At 40.7% G+C, this 20,771-nt stretch overlaps 4 protein-coding genes across 11 annotated transcripts in view; 1 reads left to right on the forward strand and 3 right to left on the reverse strand.

The window, feature by feature from the left end:
• The window catches only part of LOC129752542 (contactin), a 110,988-nt gene that overhangs the window by 5,602 nt on the left and 84,615 nt on the right, over positions 1 to 20,771 (forward strand). For 4 of the 6 annotated variants that reach the window (XR_008738888.1, XM_055748322.1, XM_055748341.1 and 1 more), the window contains 5 exons: positions 6,812 to 6,944; positions 7,193 to 8,228; positions 8,306 to 10,572; positions 10,638 to 11,040; positions 11,107 to 11,190. Coding sequence is in view for 4 of the 6 variants with exons in the window: in XM_055748322.1 (XP_055604297.1) it covers positions 7,205 to 8,228; positions 8,306 to 10,572; positions 10,638 to 11,040; positions 11,107 to 11,190 (3,778 nt within the window). In the remaining 2 variants the exon portion in view is untranslated. Of the gene's footprint in view, positions 1 to 6,811; positions 6,945 to 7,131; positions 8,229 to 8,305; positions 10,573 to 10,637; positions 11,041 to 11,106; positions 11,191 to 11,278; positions 11,344 to 20,771 lie in introns of those variants that run through there. The other 2 variants (XM_055748333.1, XR_008738889.1) reach the window with 2 other exon arrangements.
• LOC129737731 (uncharacterized protein K02A2.6-like) lies at positions 984 to 2,681 on the reverse strand. The gene has a single exon (XM_055728890.1). The coding sequence runs from the start codon at positions 2,679 to 2,681 to the stop codon at positions 984 to 986; it is 1,698 nt and encodes a 565-aa protein (XP_055584865.1).
• On the reverse strand, positions 2,853 to 5,246 carry LOC129737732 (uncharacterized protein K02A2.6-like). The gene has a single exon (XM_055728891.1). It carries the CDS (start codon positions 5,244 to 5,246, stop codon positions 2,853 to 2,855), a length of 2,394 nt encoding a protein of 797 aa, XP_055584866.1.
• Positions 16,892 to 20,765, reverse strand: LOC129752611 (intermembrane lipid transfer protein Vps13-like). 3 transcript variants are annotated; one of them, XM_055748394.1, is made up of 7 exons: positions 20,492 to 20,765; positions 20,275 to 20,434; positions 18,884 to 20,216; positions 18,221 to 18,755; positions 17,737 to 18,155; positions 17,533 to 17,670; positions 16,892 to 17,472 (listed from the first exon to the last, which is right to left on the reverse strand). In XM_055748394.1, exons 4-6 carry the CDS (start codon positions 18,691 to 18,693, stop codon positions 17,609 to 17,611), a joined length of 954 nt encoding a protein of 317 aa, XP_055604369.1. In that variant the 5' UTR covers positions 18,694 to 18,755; positions 18,884 to 20,216; positions 20,275 to 20,434; positions 20,492 to 20,765; the 3' UTR covers positions 16,892 to 17,472; positions 17,533 to 17,608. The 3 variants fall into 3 exon arrangements, with proteins under 3 accessions (XP_055604369.1, XP_055604364.1, XP_055604376.1); XM_055748389.1 differs by having other exon boundaries at positions 18,221 to 18,817; XM_055748401.1 differs by having other exon boundaries at positions 18,221 to 18,817; positions 20,488 to 20,765.

Raw genomic sequence — 20,771 nt, forward strand, 5'->3', positions numbered from 1 at the left:
CTCTGTCGTGTAGGAGTACTGTCATCGAGACACGTTTTAGAAGCACATTATTATACACCAGTTTATCGGCATGAGTCCACTTAAAGTTTTTATAATTGTCATTTTTAATAAAGTTTATTTTGTATCTCTTGTTGCGTAAAACCTGCTTTTCATTTCGCAACAGATACATTCGTTTTTGTGACGTCACAAAAAAAATCCAATATGGCTCTCGACACTACCTTATTTAAATATTCCTTGGTGAAGGCTATTGCTTTCTCTGTTTAACACACGAGAAATCGTATACCCGGGTTGCGAGCGCGCCCATCGCCCATTCAAATAGCCCAATATGAGCTCTACTTAACACAAAAATCGTTTTTAGCTTTTCAGTTTTCGTAAGATTTATAATGCAGTTTGAGTAAAGGATCTAAAAAATTTAGAGCCATAAAATGACATTATCCTCACACAGATTATTTTATACCTTTTATACACCCTTTACTCCACAACAAAGCAAACGGTCTAGATGCAAAAAATTAAAAGGGGAAGAATGCGGAAAGCTATTCACTCACTCCTGTAGCTAGAACCATAAGCCTTTGTAAAAAAAATAGGGGAAATTTTATCTTCATCTCGCTCACACATATGAGACATAAAGTACAAAGCAAAGGGTGTATAAAACCAAGGAATATTTAAATAAGGTAGTGTCGAGAGCCATATTGGATTTTTTTTGTGACGTCACAAAAACGAATGTATCTGTTGCGAAATGAAAAGCAGGTTTTACGCAACAAGAGATACAAAATAAACTTTATTAAAAATGACAATTATAAAAACTTTAAGTGGACTCATGCCGATAAACTGGTGTATAATAATGTGCTTCTAAAACGTGTCTCGATGACAGTACTCCTACACGACAGAGATGGCGACTTCCTTCAGTGTGACGTCTGTCACATGATGAGTCACCGATGGGTAACCATGGCTCGGATGAGGGGTCCATCCAACACCTCCCCCTTTTAATACAGGTGATACGGCTCATAACGCACTGGTGCTCTTCTGGTCCTCGAAGAGTGGCGAGGTATGGGCGGATTAGCTGGGTGAGGCTGCCTACGATGTGGTCTGGTAGTTGATTCCATTTCCTGTTGTACGAGAGCAGGTATTAAACCAGAGTTAGTTCGAACTTCGTTGTTGTCTTCTGGAACCGAATTCGACTCGGACAAACCCCAAGAATCGAGTAAAATAGATAGTGGGATTCTGGCCGAGGACTTGGACTTAATTGATTCTTCTGCAGACTCGCACCGTTGCCTCATCTGGTTGCAGTGCGATCGAATTAGTTTTGATTTCTGTGGGAGCCATACGTTGTAGATTACATTTCCTACTCTTTCTAAAATTTGACCCGGTTCCCAGCACCAGGAGTTGTTTTCGTAGACTTTTGCCCAGACCAGGTCCTGACGTTCATAGCTTCTGGCCTTGGCACCGTGTTTTCGATTAAACTGCTGATCTTGCTTGGTGGTTTTCGAAAAGTACTGGGACGGTGGTTTGAGTAAGTCGAGAGACGTGCGCACTGGCCTACCCAAAAGAACTTCAGCTGGCGTTTTTCCATCCGGTGCACCGCGACACGGGGTGGAGCGATAACAAAGAAGAAAAGTGTCTATGGCTTCTGCTAGGACCTCTCCCCCTGCTGTAATTTTCTTCAGTGTCCTTTTGAACGTGTCGACAAAACGTTCAGCAAGTCCGTTAGACTGCGGGTGGAATGGTGGTGTTTTTAGATGCAAAATTCCATTCACTTCGCAGTATCGCTCGAATTCTTCGCTGACCAATTGCCGACCGTTGTCGCTAACCAGGGTTTCCGGCATGCCAAATCTGGCGAAAATACTACGGAGGATGATTAAAGTATCAGCCGTAGTGATCCGTTTAGTTGGGACTACCTCGGGCCATTTGCTGAACGCGTCGACGAGAATCAAATAATACATACCATCGACTGGCCCAGCATAGTCGATGTGAATCCTTTGCCAGGGTTTGGTGGGAGCTGGCCAGGATTCAAGAGTTGTTTTTCTGTTGGTTTTGGCTACACTAGCGCACTCGGTGCAGGCGCGAACAAGTTGAGCGATGCTGTCGTCGATACCAGGCCAATATACGTAGTTTCTGGAGATCGAACGCATTCGATCCACACCTGGGTGGCCTTTGTGCAGCTGGTGGAGAATTTTCTTGTGGAATTTCGCTGGAATAACTAACCTTTCTCCATAGGTCAGGCACCCCGAAGAAGAAGACAGGCCATCGCGACGCAAGTAGAATTGCTGGAGTTGTGTGTCGCTGAGATCCGATTTACTTTTCGGCCAGCCCTGCTGGACGAAACGTAGAACTTGCCTGAGTATCGGATCGGATTGTGTTTCCGCTTGAATAGCCTTGAAAGTTAACGGTAACACCTCCAAGGATTGTTGAACGACGGAATGGATGGTCTTCTCCAGCTCAATTGACGCAATAACAAACTCTTCGTCTGGTCGAATGTGCGTGTTGATCAACCGAGACAAAACGTCTGCATGCCCGAAGCTATCAGTCGAAACGTACTGTATGGTGAAGTCGTACAACAACAATGTCAACGCCCACCTCTGCAGTCTGTTGGCTGTGTAGATAGGGATTCCTTTTTTGGATCCGAAGATGGCCAACAGTGGTTTGTGATCCGTCTCGAGAGTAAAGTGCCTCCCAAACAGCATTCGATGAAAGCGTGTCACGGCGAAAATCAAAGCTAGACCCTCTTTTTCAATCTGGCTGTAATTGGTTTCAGCCGGGGTCAAACTGCGGGAAGCGTGACAAACAGCTTTAATAGTCCCGTCGGGGAAACGGTGAGCGATTCGTGCACCAATGCCCACTGATGATGCGTCGGCCTAGACTATTATTTCCTGCTTCGGGTCGTAGTGGGTGAGAGCGAGCGGCGATTGTAGAAGCTTTTTAAATCGGTCGAACGCTTGTTGACACGCGCCACTCCACTCCCACTTGACTCCTGTTTTCAGAAGTTGGTCCATGGGAAATCTCAGCTGGCGCATTTCGGGGATGTACTTGGAGTAATAATTTACCGCCCCCAGGTATGAGCGGAGTGTCGGTACGTCGTGCGGTGCTGGCATTGCTGCAATGGCGGAAACCTTATCCGGGTCGGGCCGAATACCATCGGTGTCGAGGATCTGTCCCAGATATTTGATTTGTCGCATATTGAACCGGCACTTTTCAATGCGAACCGTGAAACCGTAGTCCTGGAGTCGGCTTAGAACCTGGTGTACGTTCCGGTTCAGTTCGTCCTCCGATTTTCCTCCAACCAGAAGATCATCCAAGTAGCCACGAGTGCACTGAAATCCGCTTAGCATGGCATCGACTATCTGCTGGAATGCTCCCGGGGCAGATTTGATACCCGGAGAAAGTCGTGTGAAGCGGAACAACCCTTTGTGGGTGTTTATGGTGAGGAGATGCTGGCTATTTTCGTCCACCTGGACTTGAAGATAGGCGTCCGAGAGGTCGATGTGAGTGAAAAATCGACAACCGGACATGCTGGTGAATATATCCTCTGGCAAAGGAAGTGGATTTTGATTTGCTTCCAGCACACTGTTGAGTCCTGTGGAGAAGTCGGCACAGATGCGAACGGTACCGTTTGGTTTGCGGACGACCACAATCGGCGCGGCCCAGTCCGAAAAATCGACCGGCTGCAGGACGCCGAGATTGACTAAGCGCTGGATTTCATCCTCAACAACACCTTCCATGCTGTAGGATACGGGGCGTTTACCACGGAACACTGGTTTCGGATTTCCACGGAGTGACAACTGCACTTTGGTCTTGGTGCACAGACCCATACGACTGGTGAACACTTCGGAGAACTTAGATTGCAGATCTGCCACGATTTTGGACGATGGATCTTTGCTGCTGGTTACTTGATTGCAGAACGTGTTAAACGGGACGTCCCACAAGCCAAACATCTCTATCCAATCGGTGCCCAGTACGGATAGGTTCACTTTCGGAGAAGCGACGTAACATAAACCTCGTTTGGAAGTGCCGTTTATGTTTACATCACACCAGAATTCCGAAGCGAGCGGTAGAGGATCGCCCGATGCTGTTATCGCCTGGCATGATGGTGGGTGGGCGGCAGGTTTGCCGATCTGCTTCCACAATGCCTCGGTGATTACACTTATGTCCGAAGCAGAGTCGACCTGCAGCCGAACTGGGACATTATTTATCAACACCTCCGCATATTTCCTACTGCGGTTGACTGCGTTTATCGACACCACTTTCGTTGACTTCTTGTGTTTTGCACTTTTTTGTTTTCCAGCCGATTTCCCGAGAAAGCAGGCACAGTAGCCTTCCCTGTGGCCTTTTTTCCCGCACTCACGACACTGGTGATCCCGAAAATGGCACTCATTCGCGAAGTGCATGCCTCCACATGCCCAGCAGGGACTCCGCGGTTGATCGGTGGTAGTTTTGTTTCCGAAATCACTGGATGACTTTCGGTGTTGTTTCGGAAACTTGCTATCACTTTTATTCACTGAGTTCACTGCCGGTTGTGAGAGTTTCTCGACCATCACATTATCACTTTTAAGGTTCATGAGATTCCGGCTTTCTTCCACAATTTTCGCCAACGTCACATCAGCAGATTCGTTTAATTTATTTATTAAGCGCATCCGGATGTCAGTGTCTTTGGGCGATTTGAGTCCACAAACAAATATCAGACATTTAAAATGTTCTTCAGAGATGTCTGATAACTTAAAATCCACACACATTCTGTTCACTTTACAGGAATACGCCAAAATGTCCTCCGAATCTTCTTTTGCCGTTTGAAGGCATTGGAATCGCCGATGAAATACGGAGACAGGAGATCCGAATAGCTTTTTCAGCGTTTCGGTGGTTTCCGCAAAGCTGAACTCCTTCGACAGTTTTGGAAGGACGAACGAAGTGTACCGCTCATGCGCGGCGGGGCTTAGCTTCCTCATTAAAAGCCGCACTTTTGCAGCGTCGTCGAGTTTCGCTGCATCTTTGTCGAACAGCTCGGAGTAACGGCAGAACCAGGCATCGAAGGTACAACCCTGGTCTGGATCGTAGTTGAACTCTGTGATGTTACTCGCTAGTGATTCTAGGGCAACATCATCACGGGACAATTCCTTAAAACAGCGCTTAGTGGCATCCAGCTGTTCGGACAACTTTGAAAACAGTTGTTGCTGTTGCTGGAGGATTTGGGCCAGCGCTTGTTGGAACGAAAAAGCGCTTGATCCCGGCACTGGTGGTGGTTGATTGTCCGTCATTCTAACCTCGAAGAATCACTCCCGGAGAAAACGTTATTTTCCCGAAACTCGACCGATTATGCAAAAAAACCGACTTGCAAATACTCGTCGCCACTTTGTTGCGAAATGAAAAGCAGGTTTTACGCAACAAGAGATACAAAATAAACTTTATTAAAAATGACAATTATAAAAACTTTAAGTGGACTCATGCCGATAAACTGGTGTATAATAATGTGCTTCTAAAACGTGTCTCGATGACAGTACTCCTACACGACAGAGATGGCGACTTCCTTCAGTGTGACGTCTGTCACATGATGAGTCACCGATGGGTAACCATGGCTCGGATGAGGGGTCCATCCAACAGTATCGAAAATTTATATGCGAATGGTAGAAATTTCAAAGAAAAACATGTTTTAGAACGAAAATGAATTCCAATTTCATTTTGATTGTGTTGTTAGACTTCTATTTCACTATGTTATGAAATTTTCTGATCCTTTGAAGATTGCATTATGTTTTTTTCTCATTTTAATAATGAACGCAATGTCATCTTGATGCTAAAACGTTCAAAAACGAAGATAAAATCTACTTTAAAAAGGTCTAGCAGGTAGTTATTGAGTGTGCAACTGATTGTCATGATTTTTATCCAATCGGTTTACCATATTCAATTCTTATGTAGAACAATTAACATCAATTGATTATTGTTAACTCGATTTACTAAAATGCGAATAAATAATATTGGTTTTATATAAAAGTTTGTTTTTTGATAACTTTTTTGTAATAAGGATCTTAAACTGCACTGACTTGATCATTTTCATGGAAGAATTTGAACTAATTTTAAAATTTTGCAAATTTGAGTAGGGAAAATCCACCATTTTTTCGAACTTAGATGGTCTATTTCATGCAAAAATTACTCGAAAATCCCACTTTTTTCGTACCAATCTTGAAGAGTAAGAATCCTTCTAGAATAACAGGTATTAAAAGTGGAACATTTCCAGCAAATTCTTCAAATTATCAAAGAAAAAGACAAATTTCCTAGTAAATTAACAGATTTTTCGTGATTGTGACGTCGCAGTGTGTACTAATACTAAAGCAAGGCTGCCTCGACACTACCTTCTTTAAATATTCCTTGAGCCTTCACTCCAATTTCACTCCGATTAGCTGTCATTCTTATGGAAATCTGTGTGAGAGTAAAGAGCAAGCTTTATTCTTTTTAGCAGGCCCAATCCCAATCCCCTGAAAACGGGTTTTGTTTACTTTAGCTTCGTTCAACCGTTGGTAAAAATCGGTTTCAACTGGTTTCGGTCAATTGACAGATGTTCAGCGAGCAAATGTTTTGGTCGAAACAAGTCGGGTCGTTGTTCAATGGAGCAAGTAGAAACTAGTCGAAACCAATCCAGCTCGGCAGCAGGATTCGTTTCGACCTGGTAGAAATCGGTCGAAGTCAATCGGAAAGAGACAGATGATCAACTGTCAATCCATTTCTACTTGTTTCGACTCGTTTCAACCAAAGTCCATTGAACAGACTATTTGTCTTTTATACCCTTTTCACATGTTGGTGCTGATATCTCCTTCTATTCCGTTAACAGGTAGAAGAAAGAGGTGGCGTCAGATGTCTCGAAATCGGAATTTTGTGATAGTTCAGATGTAAAATTAAATCTATCGGTGATAATTGTCGAATCACTATTTGTCTGCTGCAACTGGAGGCCTTATGTAAAATTTGTAAGTATACATTTGTAGAATAAACAGGCACGCCTCTAATGGTCGCACCATAAAAGCTTATAACACCTATAAAATGACCATTGAACAATTAAAAACCGGTTTCATCAATTCGTCATGCTTATTAATTCAAATAATATAATAAGAATTTAATTTGAAATTTTTGTTCATTTTTTGTTAATAATACCAGCGAGAAATTTGCATGAACGAGCCACACCCACTAACTCGATTACATCTAAATGTTATTGTAGGATTCTTTAAACATGTTACCGTACCTGTTTTTTACGATATGGATTGGAAGCTGTGCTGGACAAAGCATACGACTCAATCAAGGGAGTTCGCCAAACCAATATCAGCCTTTCAACAATCTGGGAGGCGTTAATGATGATTCGTTCTATGGCAGCGTAAATCGTTATAAACAACCTGATAATTATGGGTTTGGCCAATCGGAAGAAAATTTATGTCCAGAACATTGGACACCATATCGAAGCACATGCATTCGCATCCATAAATCTCCCAAGAAAGACTATCTCAGTGCTCAAAAAATTTGTCGAGCCTACCCAGGGAATCTCATTAGTATCGACAATATTGAAAAACATTCATTTATTCTCAAACTGCTGGACATAGACGAAAACAAAGCGAATCGGTATTATATATCTGCTCGACAGGCTTCTCCTGGTAACTGGATTAACGCCGATAAAACCCAGCTTGTTACTATAGAGGATTCATTTTATTATAACACAAACGACGATAGTTCGAATAGCTTTAATAGTATTTTCAACACAAATAAACAACTTGTTGCGAAAACCGACCCTCGGAACAAATATATTCCACGTTTCAACGAAGATCGAAATAATCTGGTTTACGCATTCAACACAGCCATGGAAAAATGGCAATTCAATCCTGTACATCCTAACGAATATAATTTATTCATCTGTGAATCTCAACAATTGTATAGTGTAGAAAACATCAATATATTAGCTGATGACAAAAGAAGTTTCGATTACGGCATCGAAATCAAAGATATCTCAAAGATCCCGAGAGGGCCTTACTTTATCAGACAGCCTCGTGATACAACATACGACACCGGAAAAGAGAAAATTACTAAAGATGTTATTCTAAGCTGCTCAGCCGGCGGCTATCCAACCCCTACTTATAAATGGTACAAAGAACTTTACGTCAATGACAATGTGACAGTGGTGACCCTAAACCCACTGAAGGACACCCGATATACGTCAAGTGGAGGAAATCTAATCATACATGACCCCCAGCAAATACAGGACCAAGGTAACTGTTTTGATGTGTAAAATTCATAAAAATTATAACTAGAAAAACGTTTTTTAACAATTTTTCTAATTTCCTAGGAACATACCATTGTGTTGCCGAGAACAGTCATGGACGTATCTTGTCGGAGAGCGTTGAATTGAATTTTGGTTACATCCTGGAATTCAACCTGCAGCGATCGTCTGAAACGGGAGAGATGAATTGGGGGAAATCGCTTTACTGTGATCCCCCGCAACATTATCCCGATGTGAGATACTACTGGTCACGCGATTATTTCCCAAACTTTGTGGAAGAAGACCAGAGAGTGTTCGTCAGTCACGATGGATCGCTTTATTTTTCTTCCCTGGAAATTAAAGATCGCGCAGATTACTCCTGTAACGTTCAAAGCACTGTCAGTGATACTGGACGAAACGGTCCGTTCTTCAATCTGCAAGTGGTTTCTCACCCTCATTATCAAGATTTGATATTTGCAAACAATTTTCCGAAAAATTATCCCGAAGCTCCTGTTGCCGGGAAGGATATAAGACTGGAGTGTATGGCTTTTGGCTATCCAGTGCCATCTTACAATTGGACAAGGGTTAATGGACAATTACCACGATACTCATATCAGGAAAACTATAATCGAGTACTTGTTATAAAAAATTCGACTGTAAATGATAATGGTGAATACGTATGCACGATTAAAAATGACCGAAAATCAATCTCTAAAAGTGTTCTTGTGAACGTTCAAATGCGTCCGGTTTTCACAATTCCTTTGAAAGATAAAGTAAAAGATTTCCAGAGCACAGTAACGTTTTTATGTGAAGCCTCTGCAGTACCAGATGTAAACTATACATGGTATAAAAACGGTGAATTAATGGATCCCGAAAATAACAAATTCAACAAGGACAAATACATCATTCAAGACAATGTACTGAAAATAAATTTTTTGGACCCAGAGGAAGACAACGGAATGTATCAATGTAAAGCAACAAATCAGCTTAAAGGAGTATATTCTTCGGCCCAATTACGAGTTCTTTCTATGAAACCTTCGTTTAAAAAGAAACCTCTTGAATCCGAAATTTATACTATTTATAACGGAAACACAACTATTGAATGTGATCCAGAGGCAGCACCGCGTCCAAAAATCGTTTGGAAAAAGGACGGAAATGTTATAGGAGGTGGAGGGCATCGCAGGATACTACCAACAGGGACTCTTTATATATCACCGACATCTCGAGATGATGAAGGTATTTATACATGCGTTGCCAGTAATAATCAGGGTGTAGCAGAATCGAAAGCACGACTCATCGTCCTTCAAGAATTGCGTTTCACAGAACAGCTCCAACCTAAGATTATCAAACAAATTGACGAGCTGCTGTATTTAAGATGTGATGTGATATATGATGAAATTCTTGACGTAGCATTCCTTTGGACACACAACGGGCAAGTTATCAACACTCTCGAAGAAACAGAGTCTGCAAATCCCAGATATATAGTAAATTATAACAGTTTGGAAGTTCATAATTTAACTTTACTAGATTCCGGAGAATACGAATGCATTGCCAAATCAGCAGTGAACCAAATTGTGTCCACTACCAATGTCTATGTGCAAGGTCCACCTGGATCCCCTGGGGCTGTTAAAGTTATCGAAATCAAGAAAACAGATGCTGTTCTAGATTGGATCGACGGCAATGATAATGGGCGACCTATTTTGTTCTATAACATCTTGGGACGAACGAATTGGAACAAAACTTGGGTGAATATTACAGAAAATGTTATTGCGCAGGAAATAGATCGCTATAACGGAAGGCGTCGGGCTACGGTTAAAAATTTAACACCGGGTTGCGGTTATGAATTTAGTGTTGTGGCAGTGAATGATTTGGGTGCTGGTCTACCAAGTCTACCGTCACCCGTACATAATACGCAAAAAGATAAACCCTATATAGCACCTCGGTCAGTCGGAGGAGGTGGAGGCAAAATCGGTGATCTCACTATCACCTGGGAGCCACTTCGTCCAGATGAACAGAACAGCATCGATATTCACTACAAAGTTTTCTACCGTCTACAGGGCCAGAGGGAATGGGCCACAGATGTGCTCAAGAAACAAGGAAATGTTGGCAAGGCGGTTGTTCACATTCCATTCGATAAATTTTATACAAAGTATGAAGTAAAAGTTCAAGCGATTAATGATCTTGGTGAAGGGCCCATTAGTGATGTAGCTCTGATATATTCGGCCGAGGATATGCCTCAACTTGCTCCACAACAAACTACAGCATCAAGCTTTAATTCAACCGCACTGAACGTCACATGGAAGGCAGTAACACAAACCCGAGAATCTATTCGAGGAAAACTTATTGGCCACCGGGTAATTAATTTAATATTATCAATTAAAAGCATAGGATATTCTATATACTCTTATTTCAATTTTAGTTGAAGTACTGGAAAAAGGAACACAAAGAAGAGGATGCGGTATACTTTTTGTCGAGAACCACTCGTCCGTGGGCGCTTATTGTCGGTTTGGAACCAGATACGTACTACTTCGTCAAAGTTATGGTCTATAATGCTGCAGGAGAGGGCCCGGAAAGTGAACGCTACTTGGAGCGAACTTACCGAAAGGCTCCACAGAAACCACCGTCATCTGTTAATATCTTCGGAATAAATCCTTCCACAATAAGAGTTGTCTGGAGATATATTTCACCTTCGCAAGACGAAGAACCGGTGCAAGGATACAAGATTCGTATATGGGAAACTGATCAAGATATGTCTACTGCAAACGATACCCTTGTATGGATAGGTCACAAGCTTGAAAAGTACATTGATAATCTTATTCCAGGTGAATGTTATTTTTTTTTCAGATCTTTCAATTTGTTATTAAACTTAGTGTTGTGATTCTTTACAGGCAAATCTTACAATCTTCGGGTGTTGGCTTTCAGTAACGGTGGAGATGGAAGAATGTCAAGTCCACCCATAAAATTTCAAATGGGTAAGTTCGTACTGTAATACTGTAAAAATTGTTCTTATTCAAAACTGAAAACCCATGTTTGTGGTCCGTTCGTTTTGGTACTTACCAGATCTATCCACTAAGGGTTTTCTTAAGAATCAAGCGCCGATTGTCCGCTAACCGCTAACGATTTGGAACCAGCGTCTTCACGTGATTAGAATCAAGACTACGCGCCGTAACGAGTTTCTGGATCTGTCTCTTTTTCGATATCCGTCTGGATTCGGATGAAGAGACTAGCATGTCTTGGTATGATGTCACCATCAGGTGTTATCTACCAAGATAATAAAAGCATTTTATTTTCTCAACTTGTTGTCCTGTAATTATGCAGCTTGAAGGATTTTTTTTCCGACATTGATCTTGAGGCCTGCGAACAGCAAAAAATGAATTTATTATATTATATTTTATATTTAGCTTATTTTCAGGGAATTAAAGGATGATTAAAATTTGTTGTACCCGGATGTTGCTGTTCCGGTACATTGCATTGCAATTGCAGAGCGGTGGAAAGTTTTGACAATCCCGGTCAAAGAAAACTTCCGGATGTTACTTCCTACGGGAAGTAAACAACATCCGGAAGTTTCCGGACATTCCAAGCCGCTCACCGTATCATGACAATGACGGACAGAATTTTACGCTGACACGATGAACATGCATTCCATTATGAAGTTCCTTCATAGTCTTCAGGTAATTGTTCCGGAACGACCAAATTTCGCGACGTGTTCGTTGGTTGCTGTTCCGTTTCGAACTGAACTCGCTAAGAGCAAGTTCACTGGTTGAGATGGAGTTGGAAATTTTGAAGGTTTAGGGCTGTCCCAACGGTAGATGCAAAACACGGTTTTCGACCACGCTAAAACATTTCGGCTGGCACCGGTGGCGTATATTGCTGTTTTAGCACAGTTATCGATTTCAAAATTCCCAACAGTTATCCGCCTTGCCACACACTAAGATTGCAATTATTCCGCTCGGGATCATCATCCTCTGAATTACGGGAAAACAGCTCAAAATGACACTTGAATGTTCAAAAACAAGAAGTTTTCCTGAGGCACGTGGAGATTGCTAAACGATTCTCGTAGTACTTCATTTCTCCTGAAATTCGAAGGAATTCTTTTTCAGGAACTCGAGCAGCGATTCCCTGTACTACGTAACACGTGAAAAATTTTCACTGTCATGTGGTTCGAGCATTGATCCGCAAAAACGATTGTTCCCAGTGATTAGTCTCGACAGTTGCAACCGCAGAAGCAGCTAAAAATCGTGCGGCAACATTCATCGGCAAAGTGTCGTCAATTTCGGCACGAAATTGGCAGTACAGTGTGAGGCCCAAAATTTTATTTTCAGGACCGCTGCTGGTCCTGACGCCTACGAGACGCCTGATTTATAAGATCCAGTATCGATGATATCAGAAACATAAATATGTTGCTAGAGCAGGTAAATATTAAATTAAATAATATACAGTTTACCTAAAATTCATGTGTGACCAATTTTTTTCTTTTGGTTTCCAGGTGAAATATGCTTCAAATTGGAAACAACACCGAAAAAGTTGCCCAGGCTGGAGAAAAAGTTCATTCCGTGGAAATAAAAACAGTGCCGATCAGCCGTCAAAAACAATGGACATTTCGGTCCTTCAACTGACTTTATAGTTTAGTGTACAGCGAAAATTTAATAAATATTTTCATTTTTTATTTAAAATAGTTTTAATCATTGCTGAGAAATTTCCGAATTCTTTAAAAATGGTGGATGGAAGCCGATTCGAGCCCACAGGAACACTTCAAAATTCCCTGCAAATTACAGGAGAAACCTGTTTCGAACCTTCAGGTGAATTTGACAGTTGTTTTCCTGAGCGTTTTCGCTGTCCTGAAATCGTCCTGTAATTTCAGCTGTTGAAAATACAGGACGAAATCGTTCCGATCACAGGAGAAAAATTTAAGTGTGCAGGTAAATTTTTTGACGTTTCGGAGTTAGGACAAATGTATGGCTGTTTTCAAAAGCTTTCCAAAAGCTCCCTAACTAATCAAAACTTTTCTATGGAGGACATGGTGTCGCTAGTGTTTGCTTAATAACTCCCATACGCCTTTGTTCCAAATTCATGCAAATTTGGAACAGGATTTCAAAATATACGACAGACCGATTTAGTTCACGGTGAGAAAATTTTAGCCAACAATAATTTCTTTCACACATGTTTGGGTAACATTTGGTGTGATAATAATTTCTTTTTGAGACATTATTTGAATGTTTTTTTTCGCTTCAACCACCCTATACGTAACATAAATTGAGAATAGATGTTAATAAAAACCATATCAAGTATAAAAAATAGATGTCACATTATTATTCTCGATTTAATATAATTAAATAAAAAGCTTTTCATTTGGGCTCGACGAATTTAGTGAATCCAGTCAGCGTTCTAAAATTTGAAAAATATAAACGAAAAGAAAATTTTAATACTTTTACGATGAGGTAAAATAAATGTTTATTGTTTGTTCTATATTTTTTGTTTTATTTCAGATATTGAGAGTTTTTTAGTTTCGTATGGATTGCTCGGAGTTTTCGTCAATATCAGCATATTTTTCTGTATCCATACATAAATTTACAAAGTGAAACAAGTTTTTGTCAAACAAAAATGTCGACAAATCAAAGGAAAATTTCCTTTGACTTTGGGATAAACATTTCTCGTTTCCTTTATCAATGTCAGCAATAACTTGAAAAAAAATTGCTTTTTCATTTCATTTCAACAAAACCTTATTCCATTGATTCAAAGCAATTTGATTGAAATAATTGAAGAATTGTTTCAATTGACCTTTTTTCCTCGTTGTGTAGTCATTTTTGCTTTTAAATTAATGAAACCCTGGTAGAATAGTTGAAATCATTGTTCTGTCAAAAAGAATATTCGTAGAATTAGTTTTAAGACAATTAACCGTGAAACTCAAAACTTATGCAATTTTTCTAATAAAATGGGTTTTTTCTTCTCAATTATTGAGTGTCTGCAATGAAAGTGTTTCCGTTTTAAATTTGCTCCTACACCGGTGCACAGTGGTCCAAAAGGGTCAAAAGTGGAACTTTTTTCATAGTGCGTTTGTCTTTGAATATAGCTTATAAGTGTCTTCAGAACATTTGCTCGTTATTCTGTTTCCCATAATAGGGAAATAACGAAAATGTTTCAAAGCCTACTACGATGGAAATAAAAAGACTAACTTTTTTGTTTAAAGAGATAGAGGTAAAATTTCTTCTACAAAGTTGTAGTTATAATCAAAATATGAAACTTTGTTGAATAAAAGAGCATTCTATCTCTTTTCAGTGCAAAGTTATAAAGCTTTTATAAAAAAACATACTTAAAAATTGTTTTTTGTACCTAACTATCGTTATTTTAGGATTAAGATGATTACAATGTTCTAAGTAATTGTTAGGGCACTTAAATCGAACGTTTTGCATAAGATTTTGTTTCTCTACGACATTCCCCACCGAAGTTATCGTTATTTTAAGCTTTATTTTTTATCAACTTTACGAACCTCTAGGGCAAAATGGGGCAAGTGGATCCGTAAGACAAATACTACATCTGGAAGCTCTATTCAACTACTATAAACTGAAATAAAAACAACTTGTCTCCACGCGCCCATTTTTGAATACGGTTAGCAAACATTTGATATGTTTTGTATGAATCGGAAGATCAAACACATGTTTTTTCTACGTAGCTGTGGAAAACTATCGAAATAGGCTACCGATTAGTAGAATGTTAAAATCGTTTTAACGTAGTCAATTTTATGAGAAACAATCTATTGAACTTTCCGATGCATGAAACTAATACATGTCCATGTGGCTTTTGTATAAATAAATATATATTAATCAATGTTAATCATTATTCAAAATTCAACTTAAAATGAGCATATTTTTAGCATCGTCACACAGCTCTTGCTCACGGTGGTTTTGTACTTCGCGTATTGTTGCCAAAACTGGATCGGATGACTCCAAAAGTCGATGGAGCAGGTCTTCGTTTGTAGCTTTTCTTGAATATTTTCTTGTGTGGCAAGTACGGTATCTGAAAACCATAATCTATATAAAAAAAAATGGTACGATGGATAAAGGTCTACGTGTCTTTCCTTAGCCCCTTTCCGTAGCCTTTCGTAGCTTTTCCGGGTAAGGTTAAGATCCAAAATCAAAGCCAAAGCTTCGAGTGGTGTATATGAAGAATGATGTGATTGTGAGTTATCGGATGAATTTCTTTGATCCACAGAATCATTCTTATAACTGCCATTACAGTTTTTCCAGATTGAAAACAAAATCCGTTTATCTGAATTGACCATAATGAAAAAAAGTGTAAAGCTACATTTCATTTTTATTTCAAAACAATATTTATCCTGAATAAATTAATTGTAACTCATACCTATGCTACTGGAAGCCATATGGCAGAATTTCAAGCACCTTCGCAGAGTAAATGCAAACTTTTACACTTGACAAGTAACTGCAGAATAACGAAGTTTAACATTCTACTAATCGGTAGCCTATTTCGATAGTTTTCCACAGCTACGTAGAAAAAACATGTGTTTGATCTTCCGATTCATACAAAACATATCAAATGTTTGCTAACCGTATTCAAAAATGGGCGCGTGGAGACAAGTTGTTTTTATTTCAGTTTATAGTAATTGAATAGAGCTTCCAGATGTAGTATTTGTCTTACGGATCCACTTGCCCCATTTTGCCCTAGAGGTTCGTAAAGTTGATAAAAAATAAAGCTTAAAATAACGATAACTTCGGTGGGGAATGTCGTAGAGAAACAAAAGCTTATGCAAAACGTTCGATTTAAGTGCCCTAACAATTACTTAGAACATTGTAATCATCTTAATCCTAAAATAACGATAGTTAGGTACAAAAAACAATTTTTAAGTATGTTTTTTTTATAAAAGCTTTATAACTTTGCACTGAAAAGAGATAGAATGCTCATTTATTCAACAAAGTTTCATATTTTGATTATAACTACAACTTTGTAGAAGAAATTTTACCTCTATCTCTTCAAACAAAAAAGTTAGTATTTTTATTTCCATCGAAGTAGGCTTTGAAATATTTTCGTTATTTCCATATTATGGGAAAAAGAATAACAAGCAAATGTTCTGAAGACACTTATAAGCTATATTCAAATACAAACGCACTATGAAAAAAGTTCCACTTTTGACCCTTTCGGACCACTGTGCGGTGGGGAGTGGGTGTTTTAGCCGATTCTAAAATTTCAAATTGTGCTAAAACTGGAATACTTAAAACCAATATTTACGCCTGAACCGTTGCAGGTGCTCTTACATCACATCACAACACATTTGCCGTCCACCCCCGGATCGAAAAATCGGCCCAAAATCGGTAGGATTTCGGACCGTTCAGCCCGTGAATCGGTTAGAATTCTGACGAGAAATCCAACCGATTTCCGACGAATTCAGTGCCCTGGTGAAACAACTTTCCTGACGACGATAAGTTTTTGCGAGTGAGCTGTCAAAACAACCGGGTCGTTTCAAGACGGAAATCGATTAGTTTTCCTACCAAAATCAGATGCTTTTCCCATCAAAATTTGACGGTTTTCCGATCGAAATCGGACAAAAAATCCGAACGCTTTGCCCTGTTGTTTTTGTTGTTTTTCTGCCCTGATGTCAAATTTTGTTCGGATTCCAATTTTTTGGAAATAAAACAATAACATTATTTCTATGGATAATTTTAATAATTTGTTTGGCAATATATACAATATTTAAAAAAAAATATTTATAATGCGCTGGAATTTTGTTTATGAATTTTATAAGATTTGCCCAATGGGGCAGATGATCGGCTGCTTCGAACGCCAAAAACTTCTGCTATTTCTCGTTTCAAGCTGCCTTTGCCTTAAATACAATCGAATGGACGCTTAGCTTCGCTTGTGCAGAACGGCTACCGATTAAGCATATCAGTGCCCGGTAATGATAAAACTTATTTGTCTTGTACTTTCGCTATGCGATAAAATAGTTCATAACTATTATGGCGATACACGTTGCAGCAAAAAGCTCTTCGCGATCATACATCAAAATATCGATTCTGGGGCATGCTTTCGACTTATTCGGCTTTGCCCCGTAACCTTTCCATAAATTCCGCCAACCGGTTACGCTTGTATTCCATGGGTAGCAACAAAATTTTCTTCTGGCTGCTAGAAGAGCTGAACATTTTCTTCAGTGCTGACTTTCCACCGCGGGTTTTGAGCACCAATTCCACACCATCGTTAACGGTCGAGACGCTCAAAATTTCAGACCAGCGATGTGACCATTCGCACTAGAAGAATAAATTTTGTCAAACGATAACGATATACAATACAAATCTTTCAAACATTACCTGCCATCCACCGAAAAGATCGTTCCTCGTTGCATAAATGATCCTAGAGTCGGTTAACACACCACATCCTTATTGTCTAGGATAGATTCGTAATATGCAAACACGTCAGTAGCAGCAAATTTTCCTTTATCAATATTCCTGCAAAATTATTGAAAATTAAATTTAATGGACGCACATTTATAATTTGAAGAAGTTTGTCCTTACTTAAGCAACTTGTTGTCCTCGGCTTCTTATTGAAAGGCCTCACTATACCGTCGGTGTGGAGAAAGCGTGGCGGTCGCAGTCGCATGGCTTCATCCGACAGTTCTGTTGCACGTTTGACCGCATCGAAGCTTCCACTGGCAAAGTCCGTTACACCAGCAATAGGACGTGCCACCAGCCCAACTCCTTTTTTGCCCAAACCTTTGAAGAAACCTTCAACACCTTCCTCTTTGGCTCCACTTATCGGTTTGGTGAACACCCCCGTGACACCGTCAAACACTCCCATGACCAGACCCTTGCCCCTGCGAGCAATTCCTTCCTGCAGGGTTGAAGGTTTTTTGTTCAAGGCATCACGGCGCTTTTTCTGATAGTCATCGTCGAACGTGAGCGCTGCCAGTCTCTTACCCATGGCACCCGTTATTCTGTGAACAGACAGATCAAAATATTAACATCAATAGCTACTATGTTATAAGTTTTTCAATCTTACTTCGAAACAGCGTCAGCTGCTCCTCCAACCGTGTGTCCAAACAATGACTTCACTCCCAGCACAAGACCTTCGGCAAACTCGCTAGGTCCCTGAATCGCCCCCTGGAACGGTTCATAGAAGAGATCCTCCACACCCTTGGTAAAACCAACGACTAATCCGTACGGATTGCCAATAACGTCCAAACCAAGTACCAGAACGTACAGTTGCTTTACGGCTTGGCCACTGTAGTGAGTGACGCATTCCGAAACCAGCTGGCGCTGCGTTAAGAACAGCAACTCCCGTTCGAAGGACGCCAATCGAAAAACGACATCATTAATATCGGTGAGCGTAACGCCAACACCTTGCAAAATGGTGGACAATATTCCCGGGAGAGCTTTCGATTCGGAACCGGCCATTGAAAAGCTGACGTGAATTTTCAACGGTCCCAGGTGAAGATTGTCGTAGAAATTTTTCACCACTACCTGCGACTGCATGGCCACGTGCGCATTGAGCGGCTGCGGTTGCTTGGGAAGAATGACAGCTTGCTGTTAAATTCCTTGAAAAAAAAAAAAAAAAAGGCTGCGGTTGCACCTTGAGATCCTCAGCGAACAGTTTTTTCTAACAAAAATTAAAAAAGTTACAATTTTTGAATCTCGTTACTATTCACTTAATCGAAGTACTTACCGCTTCAGTTTCCGTTATTTCTGTGCTGATCATCTCGAATATTTCATTGATGAAGATCAGATCTACCTTGACGTGGAACTCTTGCATTAGTACCCGTAAGTATTTGAATTGCTTTACATTAGAATGTGGAATTATTCGTTGAACCATACTCATCTCGACACAAGGCTTAAACTCGGTTGTTGCAGCAACGCTTTTGGGCGGAAGAATCGGTGCCAAAACGACCGGGAAGATACAGTCGCTCAACTGGTTGTCGATTTGTATTCGATTGATTTTGGCGTGGAACTGCAACTGGTGGGAGGAGGATTTCATCTCTAGCCATATGCCGGGGTAAAATATGCGCTTGATGGCTCGATCGGTGGATTTCTTGATGATGTTGTTTTGGAAGTTTACCTCCAGACGTTTCTCTCCCTCGAGGAAGTATTTTCTGTTGGGAGAAGCGCCAATTTCGACATCACGGAGGTAGTTTTGGTAGGCATTTTCAATGTAAATTGTTTCCTGTATTTACATCTGTTTGAAGCGACCCGAACGTTTGCATTCTTCCCAGATAACCCCGGAGCTGGCAATTCCGATGTACATAAGGTCAGTCTTTTTGGCATTGTTGACAAGCGACAGGCCAACGCCATGGATTTATAGTTTCATTTCCTGTGTTACTTGATCTAGACGACTTGCAGAATGCAGCTCGTAAGCAATGTTGGCGTTATCGGTTATGAGCGAAATTCGTTGAGTTCCGTTGAGGAAAGATACCCAACAGACGGCTTTATCACTTGGCGATGCGAACTCACTGATGTCGTCCTTGCGTAGGTCATTTTCCACTGGGGCCAGTTTCGATCCGCTATCAAAAACTATCGCTCACCAGCTGGATTGACCCAGGTGTGCAGAACCATCTGATAAGGCATCGAATTTTACCATTAACATCACCCTTTTCCTTGAATGCAAACGGCTCACAGGTGTGGTTCATCAGCAGAGCTGGAGCATCCCCAACATGATAACCAGAAATCGTGATGTAGATGGCGCCCTCCGTTACGTGGACATCAACATTAATGCCACCGTAGCGATTTTTGAGCTGTAGAAGCGTACATTGAACTTCGGTGTACTTGAAGGAGGCAGTAATTTCCGGACGCCCAGAAGCTTTAACTCGCAGCATTCGATTATCTTCGGTTTTAGGCCGCAGCGGAACACAATCGTTAACTTTCACTTTGGTTCAGCTGTCCGCTGTCCGCAGATGTTCCTGTACTTCAACATCAAACTCTGCTCGGTTTATGAGCACAAAGTATGGCATAAACACAATCTGCTTCGTGAGAGAGTTATGCGTGAGGGTATTGTTAACTCCAATCTGAAAAAGTCAATTGATTAACAAGTGAAAATAAAGGTTAAATTAGGTAGCGTCTCACCTGATAGGTCATGTTGTTTGCTTGGCACGCGATGACTCCACTCGAGCCGGCCACGTCCAAGGAGAATTTTTCGCTCCATTCGCCGGTATCCACGCGGATCACATAAAACTCGACAAAACCCTTTAGGATTTCATTTTTGGTGCTGGGGAATTGAGTTGGCCTACAAAAAAAAATGCTAAAAATCAACAAATCACAAAAATAAATCATAAATACCTACCTTCCTCCAAGGTTTGATCTAGCAGCAAAATAAGCTACAGTTGCTCAGGAAGCACCCCGCTGCAAATTGTTGAGTCGCAGTTCTTTGCTCAGGTCAAAGCCAAGCAGATTTTGTGCCAGATTAAGGGGTGCTCTGCTTCGGCAAACACTCCTGCAGCCGGTCGACGATAGCTTTCTTGTACTGCAGCTCCAAACAAACGGAGCCTGTTTCGCGCTGCTGCTTCTGTAGTTCCTGACCACATTGACTTCGAGGTTACTGCTTCGCTTTTTAAACACTCGAC

The sequence above is a fragment of the Uranotaenia lowii genome, chromosome 1, assembly GCF_029784155.1.
Source record: "Uranotaenia lowii strain MFRU-FL chromosome 1, ASM2978415v1, whole genome shotgun sequence".
Taxonomy (NCBI): domain Eukaryota; kingdom Metazoa; phylum Arthropoda; class Insecta; order Diptera; family Culicidae; genus Uranotaenia; species Uranotaenia lowii.